Source organism: Notolepis coatsorum (genome assembly GCF_963971535.1).
Source record: "Notolepis coatsorum genome assembly, chromosome: 3".
NCBI classification, from domain to species: domain Eukaryota; kingdom Metazoa; phylum Chordata; class Actinopteri; order Aulopiformes; family Paralepididae; genus Notolepis; species Notolepis coatsorum.
The window spans coordinates 136201468-136215246 of NC_140167.1; the positions used below are offsets into that span (position 1 = coordinate 136201468).

Below are 13779 nucleotides of genomic sequence, written 5' to 3' on the forward strand. Positions count from 1 at the left end.
GAATGCCTAAACTTAACCGGTGAAAAAAAAATTGAAGTGATTCGAACTTGTCACCAACTGACCGCAGGATCCACAGCAAGCTGGCGAACGAGTTGAGCTAACTGTCGATGTTAAAACAGGGGGGATTAGGAATACATAATGCCGCGGCAACCTATGCGCCTCTGCCGCTCTGCTCTGGCTCTGCCGCTGGGCGTGCTAGGCGTTGTCACGTCGGCCGTCGCGGCCAATCAGAGAAACGCGGAAGCACTCTTGGGCTGCCTTTAATATATAGGCGGCCGGCAGCGCGGGTAAGCTATCTAGTGTTCTATATAGATATCTATGGGTGTGTGGCTCATGGCCCATGGCTACAGCTGACCTGCCAATGACCTCTCATGGACTTAACCCTTAAGTTACCCTCTGTGTTGCAGTACTGAATTGCTTGACAGCCCCCTCTGTCTTGCGGGTTGTGTCATTGTACTCAGTAGGGATATTCTCTTACATTGGTCGATGTTGACCACCTTTCATTGGTCGATGTTGACCACTCCCCCGATCATTAGACCATGCCCCCTTAGGCCACACCCCCTTAGTGTATCTCTTGAACCGTTTGTCGTAGAGACTTGCGGGTTGTTCCATTGTACTCGGTAGGGATATCCTCTTTCATTGGTCGATGTTGACCACTCCCCCGATCCTTAGACCACGCCCCCTTAGGCCACACCCCTTAGTGTATCTCTTGAACCGTTTGTCGTAGAGACTTGCGGGTTGTGCCATTGTACTCGGTAGGGATATCCTCTTTCATTGGTCGATGTTGACCAGTCGCCCGATCATTAGACCACACCCCCTTAGGCCACACCCCCTTAGTCCAGACAAATAAAAAAAACTCTGAAAAGTCCGAAACATTTAAAAAACTCGGAAAAGTCAGAAACATTTCAAAAACTCGGAAAAGTCAGAAACATTTCTAAAACTCGGAAAAGTCCAAAAAATTTCAAAAACTCGGAAAAGTCAAAACAATTTAAAAAACTCGGAAAAGTCAGAGAAATACTAAAAAATCGGAAAAGTCCGAAAATTGTCAAAAACTCGGAAAAGTCAGAAAAATTCTAAAAACTCTGAAAACTGAAAAATGTCAAAAACTCGGAAAAGTCAAAAACATTTTAAAAACTCGGAAAAGTCTGAACATTTTTAAAAACTCGGAAAAGTCCGAAACATTTCAAAAACTTGGAAAAGTCCGTAACATTTTTTTAAACTCGGAAAAGTCTCATTCCTGAGTCGTCATTTTAATACGTTTTTTTTGTTTGTCATAGAGACTCGCGAGAGACCCTCTCCCGTTGGCCGGCGGTGCACAGGCGTCACCCACACTTTCACAATTTCCCCAGCGCAGAATTGTCTAGTTAGTGTTATTATTCATTGTATTAGCCGCAGCTGTGTGTACCCTGCTATGACACGTGTGCATATGCATTGTGAAAAGTCTTATTTGGAGAGGCCGGGTTTGAGACCCAGCATGATGTGTTCAGTCAGATATTCCATGGACTTTGGTTCAAAACTAAGCTGTAACGAGTAATTAACTATTTTATGAAGGTGCACTTGTATCATTTGAATTCAGCTGCAGTATCTTAATGCAATAGGATAAAAGCAACATTGAGCTTCTTCTTTCCAGTCCGTGTCTTTGGGTAAGTTTTGAGAATCTCCAGTCAGGACATCATTTAAATGTGATAAACCCCTGATTTGAGGCCTGCGCCTTTACAGGGGCATTTCACCAACAAAAAAAACGATGCTGATTTATTTTGCACTCAGTCTCACACACATCCAAAAACTCTAACCCGTTTTGCACACATTCATTTAATTTGACAGTTATTGAGAGTAAATGAGTAAATGAGTTTGAATATCATTGAGGACATTGAATCCATGTGTTGTGTTAATTACAGCTCAGTATTGCTATTTCACCATGCCAAATCAGCATTGTTTTTTGGTGAAGTGCCGCTTTAACAGTCCTTTTTTTCTGCCAATGCATCATATAGTGCTTCAAGTCAGAGAAAGCAAGCCTGCTTCTGCCACATTTGCTGGATCATGTTCATAGTCAGCTCACAGGTGTTCCCAGTTAAAACTTCTTGATGCATTAACTGTGAAAAGTCAATGTTCCCCAAGGCAATTTGCGAGATGTTCACAAATTCAAAACAGTCCAATGTGTGTGTGCGTGTGTGTGTGTGTGTGTGTGTGTGTGTGTGTGTGTGTGTGTGTGTGTGTGTGTGTGTGTGTGTGTGAGGGGGGTGTATCAGGTCTTTATTCTGGCTTTCTGGAGGCTTTGAAAAATCGAATTGAAGTAAATTGATGGGATCACTATTCGTTTGAAATGTATGTCATGCTGTGTTGTACTGACAAGTGCCTTTTTTAATATAAATAACTTTTAGTTTTTCCTGCTCCAAGAAATCCCTCCACCCACTTCCTGAGAGCCATCCGGCAGCAGCCAGATCCTTGAAACTTCTAGCCAAGATTCCCAAAGACGCTGAAGCTGTCATTGTATTAGTTGGTAAGTGCTAGGAACTGACAAAAGTATATAATGAACTTTATTATTTTGTGCTGATTTTAATTAAAGTTTTTCCAAACATTCCATGCAGTTCAAACATATGGGACCACTGCATTTTGAAAATAGAATCGGGTGAGGTTTGATTTCTGTGTACTGCAAATTCTACGTATATTACATGAAATATGAAATCCCCCTCTAAAACTCTCAGTGGGTGGCTTAACACTGACTATGTTTACATGCACAGATAATTCCACTCTTAATCCCTATTGCTCAGTCAATGGAGGACAAAGTCACTCTGGCTACTATTGCTCAATCAAGAGGTAGAAGGTAGCTGCTGGGCACACCCTTTGATCATTTCTACAGATCAGACCGGTCTGTCTGTAGAGAGACCAAGGAGATCATGAAGAGCATGATTAAGGATAAAAAGTAGGGATGTCCGATATTATCGGCCTACCGATATTATCGGCCGATATCGGCATTAAAATGTGATATCGGAAAATATCTGTATCGGGTTTCAAATTATTTTTATTTTATTTTTTTTACATTTCTATAACCTTTATTTACCCAGGCAAGCAAGTAAGAACAAATTCAGATTTTATTTATTGTCAAAAGTATGCATAATGTTGTGTTAATTCCACAACAAGAGATATAAATGTTAATTACCTGAAATTATTCAGTTTTTTGGGGGGGGGAACCCTGCATATATCGGCATCGGTTGATATCGGTATCGGAAATTAAGAGTTGGACAATATCGGTATATCGGTATCGGTAAAAAAGCCAATATCGAGCATCCCTAATAAAAAGCATACAAAAGAAGCATAAATATGTATGCATAATTGGCCTAATGGGAGCATGTAGAGGTTGAATAAAAGAGGTCAGAGGAATGAACCATGAGGAACTACCATCATGTTTGCTCAGATACATAATTGCCAATGAAAACAAATTAGTATAGTATAGTACAATAGATACGACTTGAACCAATCTAGGACAGTGCCGGAAAGTCCAACCCCGTTTTTCAGTTTGTCAAGTATTGATTGTCTAGTATTGATGTCAAACAGTTTAACCCAAATACGTCCTTAACCGGAATGTGACCAATAGCCGGTTTGCTCCATAAATTTGCTGTAAATGTAGTCACTGATGTCTAAGACTAGGCCCTGCACATTACCAAGTATTGTGACACTGTACATTACAACCCACTTCACTAAGGATTCTCATGTTAATTATTGTCATCCTGATTTGATTTGTCTTTCATCAAAGTGCATAATCTTTGTATGCAAATTATGAGTAATACAAATAAGCAAACAGCATTGCGCTGAATTGGGTTAGGTACGTACAAAGTCCTGCCAAATGTAATGGCTAAGGTATCTGTGCACCGTTCTGCTCTTATTTTGTGTGATCAGGGTGTGTTGAGTTTCTGGAGCAGCCAGCCATGGCCTTTGTCAGGTTGAACGAGGCGGTGCTGCTGGAGTCCGTCCTGGAGGTCCCCGTGCCTGTTCGTTTCCTCTTCGTCTTGCTTGGCCCTTCGCAGTCCTATGTGGATTACCACGAGATCGGTCGCTCCTTCTCCACACTCATGTCTGACAAGGTACCATAAGCTGTAACTAATTGCATTAAATGACGGTGAAATTTCCATTGTGACTTTGACTGGACTTTTCTTGAGTATTCCAATGCTGACATCTTGTGTACTCTTTGCCCAGAACTTCCATCAAGTGGCCTACTTAGCTGACGACAGACAGGACCTGCTGAACGGCATCAATGAGTTCCTGGACTGCAGTATCGTCATCCCCCCCTCCGACGTGGAAGGCAAGGATCTGCTGAAGACGGTGGCCGACTTCCAGAAGGAAATGCTGCGCAAGAGGAAGGAAAGGGAACTGAAGAAGAACGCATCCTTCTGCCACTTAGGAGACAGTCAGGAGAATAAAGGTACTTACAGTAAATGTTTCTTTGATTTAGAGCTGGGGGCCGGGACCGGGTCGTACCAGCTATGCACAAGGTTGTTATTTTATGGTACAATTATGGTATTACAGAAGCCCCAATCCAGGATTTAGAGACTGTATCAATGTGTACAAACATTATTGAGGAGTTAGTCTGTCTGTCTGTCTATCTAACAGGCAGGCAGGCAGGCAGGCAGGCAGGCAGGCAGGCAGGCAGGCAGGCAGGCAGGCAGGCAGGCAGGCAGGCAGGCAGGCAGGCAGGCAGGCAGGCAGGCAGGCAGGCAGGCAGGCAGGCAGGCAGGCAGGCAGGCAGGCAGGCAGGCAGGCAGGCAGGCAGGCAGGCAGGCAGGCAGGCAGGCAAGCAGGCAGAGATTATTTATTGTCCTCTAGAGGAAATGTGTTTCAATAGTCTGTACACACACAAAACAAACAATGCAATGTAAATACACTATTTACAGCCACAAAATACAGCAGACACCTGTTTTCCAGTGTTAGTTCCTGTATCAAGAGCTCAGTCAATCAACAAGAGCATGAAAACACGTTTCCATTAAGATTTTTCTTTTTCTTATTTATTGCCACTTATATCATCATCGATTTCAATGTATTTTTAGTGACTGCTGGTGCGGCTGAAGGGGGTGCAGTAATTCTGGCGGTCAGCTTTTATTTGTATTTTCTTTTCTGGAGCATGAAGCTGGTTGTGGGCTTATAGAGTATGTTTGCTTAATTTTTGACATTCTAAATTTTTTTGGAGATTGCTCCATATTGTATGGCAGAACACACCATGAGAATATTCAGAATTTCTCCAGACCTTTCTTGGCAGATCCTGAGGTGTGGCCAGCAGTAGCAACCCCTTACCTATCCACACTCAACCTCAACCCACACATCAGACCAAAACTAAAAAGTAAAGTACCAAAAGGGGCAATTTTGCATGGAGGTCGCTGTTATATATCGTATTTGCTTATCGCGTCCCGCTCTGAGCCTTATGAGATACCCCTTATCTCCTATGATACCTACTGTATCCCAACGAACAACTACATGCACCCACACCTGAATGGGGCCCCGCCCCTATGGAGGCGTAGCCTATATAACCATGACTCTGGTCACCAAACACTCTTCCTCTATTTTCGTTCCATCGTATCGGCTGCGTGCACCATACGTAACTAGCAGGATGAAAAAGATCAGAGTCATAATGTTGAAAGCTTACCGGAGGTTGCTGGCCCCTGGCATCTTCGAAGCATGTTTTCGGCGACACGACGGGCCTATGTTGATGTTCCTCGTCTGATGACAGCAGACCAAGGTTCAGCTGTACAAGATTGGCTGTCGGGCCAGCTTGTACCCAGGTAGGCCCTGTGTCATCAGGCATGGGTATTAGTGTTAGTAATGCTGGTTTGTTTTGTTACACAACCATGTTGTGTGTTGGCGCCAGGGGCAGGGTGGTTTGGTGAACGTTCACTGCAGTGAACGGTTTCCAAACTATCTTGGGCGTGCTACTAAACATCTAATGCTATGCTACATGCTATCGCTAATGCCACATGCTACCACTACTGCTACATACTAACTGCTACGCTGTTCTAATGTCTCCGCCGTGAGATGTTGTCACTTCTCCCTCCTCTTGCCCGGTTCATCAATGAAGGTCAGTCGGTGGCTGTTGTGTTTTTTTTTGTTGAGTCCTATTTACCTTTTTTCGGGTAAATGGGTTGACAACAGGGTAGGCCGTGGCTAGGTAGCCTAGCCAGGTATGTTACCTTGTGTTCCGGCGGGGTCTATGGAACGGTGTCTGTCCCCATCTGGGGCCGATGCGTGAGCTCGGCGGTGTAGCAGTAGAGCTATATTACTGCAGGATGGGACTTAACGTCGGGTTATGGCTCAGCTGGCTAGTTGCTATCCACATTGGCGTCGGGTAGTGGGGCTATGGGTCCAGCCGACATGGTAAACATGTTGCGTGTCTGTGCGCAGGCGGTTGTTGATCTGGGTTCCACATCGCCTCACGCTAGGCTGTAGTAGTATAGGGGCAGGGCCGCCTGGGAGAAATGTGAGGCCCTGTGCGAATTTAAACGCGAGGCCCCCCACCCCCTGAGGCGGCCCTGTGTAGTGGGCTATTGTTTCGTTCTGTCACTCTGCTATGAGAAGGTCTGTCTTGCTACAGCTTTCTCTCCTCTCAACCATTCATACTGACGGTCAATCGGTATACTGGGGGAGTAGTGCGGGGGGGGCTTTGTTTACCTTTTTTGGTAAATGGGCTAAGCTAGGGCTGGTGTGCTGTTGTGAATATTTTGAATGAAGGCGGGACTAGTTCGCTCTGGTCCGCCTCCCCTTAACGTTGTGTATATGGGTTTGCTCATTCTACAGTATTTTGTGGTTTAGTTCTTTTATTCATTTAACCCTTTCATGGTGCACACCACAGTGGAGGTTGCTGTTTGAAACAGTGCACCGCCCGGCCGACGCCATGGGTGGGTCGGCCTGGCGAGTGGCTGGTGGGCTGTTAAAGCCTGTACCGCCACGGTATGGAATTGGCAGCGATTAGAACTGTGTTCGAATTTCAGTTTTTTTCTATTAAAAAAAATGGTGTCTGGTGGCGGGGCCTTGAGGGCCAGCCGACGTCGACACATCGTGCGAGGTTGTTGACGTTATTAGCTTTGACCCAGCCGCAAGCTATAACCGCTCAGGGTTCCCCTCTCCGCAGGGGATTTTGGTCTTCTGCTGGAGCGCGGGCGGTATTGTCCTAGGCCCTACACCGCCTCACACCGCGCAGCCAGAAGAAGAGAGAGCACGGCCTCGTCAGCGGCGATGACGAGGCCCTCGAAAGGCGGCCATGTTTTCCCCCGCCGGAGGTATCCTGGGCGTTGATTCGACAGGTGTCCACAAGGCCGACAGCCTTGGCGGCCGAGGGATCGGCAATGTAGGATGGGTTCGGCTTGAACAAACAAGCCGTCACTGTCCTGCCGCGAGCAGCCCGCTCTCCGATCACTCCCTTCCCCAACACCAGCGGAAAAAGTGGGCTCTGATTGTTTCCTTTGGCTGCGGGCCGCGTGCCTTCGTTGAAGCGCGGGCGGCCCCCCTTTCGCTTCTCATGGGGACAGGGGCTGACACCCAGTTGATGGCTGAGCCTGGGTCTGTCCGTGAGAATGTTGTGCTGTCAAGCGGCTCCCACACCATAAGCTGTGTTGGTTGAGCCTGGTGTTACGTCTGTCAACTTAAATGTTGTCAGCAGGGGGGCTCGAAACCTTTTGAGGCACACAGTGCGGGCTTCCCCGGCCTCGCCTTCGCCAGGCCAGGTATCATGTTGGTGCCTCCCACTCCTGAAATATTGGCAGTGGTCGCAGGCACGCGTGATTTGGGGTGGTAGTAATATCACTGCAGGGCTACGGTGTGTAGGAACCCATGGGGTCCTTACACCTTGCATGTCCGGCTGCAGAACAACTCCTCAGCATGTTCTGGAGGGGTGTTCAGTGGGGGGGCTTTTTTCATCAGAAGCCCCCCGTATCAGACCGGCCATTTCTGTCGGGGTCCCCCCTTGGGTGCGATTGCCTCGTGGGTGGTGTCAGGGTCAGATGTCCCGACACGGAACGCGCTGCTCGCACGGTTCCAGGGTTGGCTACGCACAGCGGGGGGACCGGGCCAACTATCTACAGTTCCTGGCGGACCTGCGCCACGTGACGGCGGGTGCGTTGGGAGTGTCATCACATATGACTACGGCAGTACCATATGTCGAGGTGGATGGAGAGAACGCTGAGGCGGGGACTTGTGTTTACACAACCCCACCCGTTTTCAGGTTTGGTACAGATCCTATTGTCAGGGTCTCCAGCAGTGACAGCTCTGGTCAACGAGATCCAATCTCTGTGGACGAAGCAAGACATCGTCGTGGCGTTCTCCTCCCGGTGTTCTCTGCCTGAGAAGTCGGGAGGGAGGGGTGTAAGACCCAGGCTGGACCTGTCCCATGGGAAGGTTCAGCATTTTTTGGATCGTCTCCTACCTGTTGCACACTGTCAGGTGGGGGTCTGGTTCTCCTCCATAGACCTGTAGGATGCGTATGCGCATCTCCGATCTTCCATCCTAGGGCTTACCTATGCTTCCTTTGCAGGGTTAGCGTATGAGTACCAGAGGCTGCCGTTCGGTCTTCTCTGGCTCCCCGCATCTTCACCAAGTGCGTGGAGGCCGCACTGGGGCCTCTGCGTCGTCAGGGGTTACGGAGTGTTCTGCCCTGATGACGTTCTGGTCCTTCGCGGTCAAGGTGGATCGTCAGGTCTCGTACCAGGCAGGTCTCTACCAGCCTGGGGTTGCTGTAAACTGGTTGTAGAGTACTCCTCTTCCCAGTCAACGGTTGGAGGGCTATGGGCATCCATCTCAGAGCGTGTTGTCAACACGCTCGGAGGTTCTGTCCTAGGACGGTTACGGCGCTGTCTCACGTCGCGTTTTCACCGATGCCTCCCTCGCTGGTAACGTGTCGGGACAACGCAGTAGGGGGCAGCTGGCAAACCATGCTGCCCGGTCTGCGCTACGTTCAATGTGTTGGTGTTGAAAGCGGTCCTTCTGGTCCACAATGGTGTTGATCAGGACGGACGATACAACGTCAGTGTCGTGTATCGACAGACAGGGAGGAGTATGCTCCCCCCGTCTGCACCAGGCGGCGGGCGGCTGGCTATGGGCGTCCTCCATCTGCGCGGCCTGAGGGCTCCCCACATCCCCGGAAGGGAGAATGTGGGTGCAGGTGTACTATCGCGGGGCGGTCCTCATCCTGACGGGTGAGGATTACGTCTGGACATAGCCAGGCAGGTCTGGGACCGATGCCGTGCCGCCAGGGATTCTTCCCCATACATCTGTTAGGTCAGTTGTTGGGACGGGTATGTTGAGGGGCGCAGGTTCTTGATTCTGATGGTGTTACCATCCGGAATGCGCATGCTCCCTCCACTGTCGCGCTTACGCGGGCAGATGACGTATGTTCCAAGTGTGGTGTAAGGCGGGGGGCCGGGAATCAGTCTCCTGCCCCCTGGATGCTGTCCTTAGTTACCTCCAGTCTCTCCTTGATAGACTGTCGGCTTCGACGGTGAGGGTATATGCAGCAGCTATATCCTCCTATCATGAGGGGTTTGAGGGGATGTCTTGTTCAGCCACCCTCTTGTGAAGCGTTTCCTGCTTGGCGCTCGACGCGTTAAGCCGGTGCAACGCTCCTGGGCTCCGACTTGGGATCTTCAACTGGTCCTCGGTCGGTTGTCCTTGGCCCCGTTTGAGCCGCTCGAGCAGGCGCCGTTGGAACAGCTGTCCTTCAAGACCGCGTTCTTGCTGGCCGTCACCTCCGCTGACGCGTGGGTGTGCTTTGTGCTCTCTCGGTACGCCCAGAGTGCCTGTCTTTCGTTCCGATTGCGGTGCCACTCTGCGGCCTAATCCTGCCTTCGTGCCTGTAAATATCCGGAGTTCTTCTGCTCCAGGGATATTGTGGTTCAGGCGTTTCATCCGCCTCCTCACGGTGGTGAGTTAGATGCGGGCCTTCACCTGTCATGTCCGGTCCGTGCTTTGGGAATTGCCTCAGCCGTACTCAGGACCTCGGGGTCACCGTTCAGTTTTTTGTCTGTCACGGTGGTTCTCATGCCGGTAAGGCACTATCGAACAGCGCCTGTCCCATTGGTTGTGCGAGGGCATTGCCCTCTGCTACACGTTGGCTGGGCAGGATCCCCCTGGGGGCGTCAGGGCGCACTCCACTCGTGGGGTGGCTGCCTCTGCCGCTCTCCTGGGTGGGGCCTCGGTGGAGGACATCTGTGCTGCAGCTTCATGGTCCTCCCCGGGCCCCTTTGTAAGGTTTTACCTCATGGACATGACCGGGGGTTCTGTCTCCCAGGCGGTTCTGGGGTCTGTGGCCTTTCTTGCTTCCCGTCCTTTGGTAGGGTAGCAGGAGTGTATGGGTATGGGCCACAGTGTGTTGAGTCACACGTGGTTCCGCCTGTACGGTGTGTTCAAGGGGTTCTGGTTCCCTCTTGTTCGCATTCAGGTGGAGTTGACTGCGCCCCCCCTTCACTAGGAAGGATGGGGTGACAGGGCTCCCCGCACCCCTTGATGTGGGCTTACGGGTCCTCAGGGGGTACATCTGTCGGGTCTCGCGTCCGCTCTAACCCATATCTCATAAGGCTCAGAGCGGGACGCGATAAGCAAATACGATATATAACGATAGGTTATGTATATAACCTAGTTATATTAGTATTGGCTGAACGTCCCGCTCTGCGCGGCCCTGAGTTCCCTCTTGAGGGATCTTTTCCTGGAACGAGATTTGGCGAGGAAGAGTGTTTGGTGACCAGAGTCATGGTTATATAGGCTACGCCTCCATAGGGGCGGGGCCCCATTCAGGTGTGGGTGCATGTAGTTGTTCGTTGGGATACAGTAGGTATCATAGGAGATAAGGGGTATCTCATAAGGCTCAGAGCGGGACGCTCAGCCAATACTAATATAACTAGGTTATATACATAGCCTATTGTTTAGATTATGTTAGATTAGATTCAAATTCATTGTCATTATACAGCACAAGTACAGTACAACAAAAATGTATTTGGCTTTCAACCAGAGTGCAAATGTAACAGTAAAGTCCAATAGTAATATACAATGTACAGGTCATTCAACTGGGTATAAAATATATAAATGAGTACTACTGAGTAATAGTGCTAATCAGATGTATGCACAGATTGTAGATTGTAGTATTGATGTACAGTGATACAGGTATAGATATAGTATCTACATATATGTAAAAAGGATTATCTGCAGGTATGTACAGTACAGACCGATGTGGATATATATATCTATATTTATATATATATATATACATACGTTAAGAATAAATATATATATGGTATATTCAGCATTATTGTACATGCTATCATAAAGAGCTATATGGGTTTCATGCAGTTGTATAAGTAGGTACTGTATATAGAAGGATTATATGCAGGTATATTCAGAGTACAGATATATATATATTAATTCGGTATATACAGCACTATTGTACATTCTTTTTTAAGTTAAAACCTCGGCCAGCTGCTCAGTGCAGTTCCTGAGCACATGGACTGGGATGCCATCAGGGCCAGCTGCCTTACATGCATTAGTCCTGCTCAGTGCGGTACACACATCGGTGGGGGAGAGAGTGAGGGGTTGGAGATTAGCAGGGAGGGCACCTTGGTGGGCGCCTCCTGGTTGTCCCTGTCAAAGCCCTGCCACATGTGCCGAGGGTCTGAATTGTTGAAGTGCTCTTCAACTCTTAGCTTCTGGCTGTGTTTGGCCCACTTGATTCCCCTATTCCTGTTAGCCATGGCTGAACAGTAGCCCTGCGTGGCACCAGATCTACAGACCTCACTGTTCATTCACGGCTTCTGATTGGGGAATATAGTCATCTCTATAAGGGTGGTGACACTGTCAATGTGGGAACATTGTTGTTGTGGTCAACAACGGACGAGGTATAGGAGTCAATGTCTGTGAGGGAGTCCAGGGTGGCTGGGTGGCAAACAAACTCCAGTCTGTGTGTTGAAACCGGTGCTGCAGCTCAGAGTCTACCCCCTCAGGCCATTATTTTAACAGTTCTAACTCAGGGCTTCACATGTTTGATGAATGGGGTGCACTTGTAATTGATTGATGTTTGACTACTACATTATGTATTCTACCTTTAAAGTGACGTTAAACATAAAACATAAAACTTAACAACCTATGTATAACCAACCCCTAGAGGTGATCGAGGAGGAGCAAGAGGAGGGGGACCAGGAGGTGGACCCTCTGAAGCGCTCGGGTATCCCCTTCGGAGGCCTGATCCACGACATCCGCAGGCGCTACCCGCACTACGTCAGCGACATCAAGGACGCCGTGGACATGCAGTGCATCGCCGCCATCATCTTCATCTATTTTGCTGCGCTGTCACCCACCATCACCTTCGGGGGCCTCCTGGGTAGGTTTAGGAGTTTTGTATGGTGAAGGGGGGGGCAACTGAAAGCCGCGTCACACTCAGAGATACATTAATTATTTGATTACACTATCCTTTTCAATGAGTCTGGGATGGAGTGTGTTTATGGTAAACAAATGGTCATTGGAGTGGGCAGCAAAGGGCCTGGTGGTTGGAGAGACTGGAGGGTGACTCATTCAACAGGGGCACCACACAGACCCTGTACTCTGACCCCCAGGTGTATGTGTTTCTGAGAGGGATATATAGACTAGAGCTGTGCATCTTCACTGACCTCACGATTCGATTACGATTCAGCTGTCCACAATTCGAATCGATTCTACAATGCATCTCGATGCAGCTCAATAATATATTACATCCTCAATTCTATAATCTATATTACTGCACATGGCTACTTTTTCATCAATTACTAGAAGCAGTCAGATAAATTAACTTTTATTTAGAAAGTTCTTCAATCAGAATGTCAAAATAAATGTCTTTACTAGTGTTGCATGATACAGATACAAACATGATGCTGTATTTTCTATGAGTTGAGTGGATGCATGACCAGAGCACTAGCTTCATACTACTTTCAGAGCCAGAGGTCGCTGTGTACCGTGTGGTAATTAGGCCACGCTTTAAAGTATACGGATACATGGCAGTGTTTGCAGGGCTCAAACTCTATTAAATATCATAGCTATGGATATAAAACTATTGCCCATTTGACATTGACTATCTATTGTTCAATTTGTGAAAAAGAAAACAAAATGTCATCCATACATTCCCGTTTTATACCGTGGTGAATATGAGTAATCCTGTCTAGTCCCAGAAAATGCCGCTATGCAGCGTTTAGTGCCGTTTCTCGCCTGTATCAACAATCAATCTGAAACGCTATATTATCGGTATTATGTTTCATCATGAATGCATGAAAGGGCGGGGGGAAGGGGAGGCGTTTTTTCCATGCTTTGATCGCCACCAACGGGATACGTTACACACACATTACACACATACGGTCGGATCGCTGTGAATGGATTCTTGGATCAACGCAAGATTGATACCATATAGCCCTTACCTTGACTAGGATGTACTCCAAAAAGAATATTCCTATTATCTGATCGCCATTCCAAGTATTGATGTTGATCGTGTTGCCAACATAATCCACCAAAGAACATGACCAGGGAGTGCTTGATTCTCCTCAATCCATGCATTATAAACGCTTGTCCTGCCCGACGAGGAAAACCCAGACCGAACTTTTTAGATCGACGCACAGACTAAGCCAGAGAGTTTCCAAGGATGTGCAATACCGGCCGCAAGGCGGCAGGCGGCGGTATTGGACGTTTGCGATCTCAGACCCATACCCAATGATAACATCAGGCTCCCTCGATGGATTATGAATGGAAATAGCGAATAAAAGAAATAACGACCAAAACCCGACTATACTCAGG

General features: G+C 48.1%; 1 protein-coding gene across 1 annotated transcript in view; it reads left to right on the forward strand.

The window, feature by feature from the left end:
• The window catches only part of slc4a3 (solute carrier family 4 member 3), a gene marked incomplete at both ends in the record, with an annotated part of 476263 nt that overhangs the window by 410236 nt on the left and 52248 nt on the right, over window positions 1-13779 (forward strand). Inside the window, 4 exons of the mRNA XM_084311393.1 lie at window positions 2398-2500; window positions 3898-4082; window positions 4195-4420; window positions 12128-12343. Coding sequence (XP_084167519.1) covers window positions 2398-2500; window positions 3898-4082; window positions 4195-4420; window positions 12128-12343 — 730 coding nt within the window. The remainder of the gene's footprint in view (window positions 1-2397; window positions 2501-3897; window positions 4083-4194; window positions 4421-12127; window positions 12344-13779) is intronic.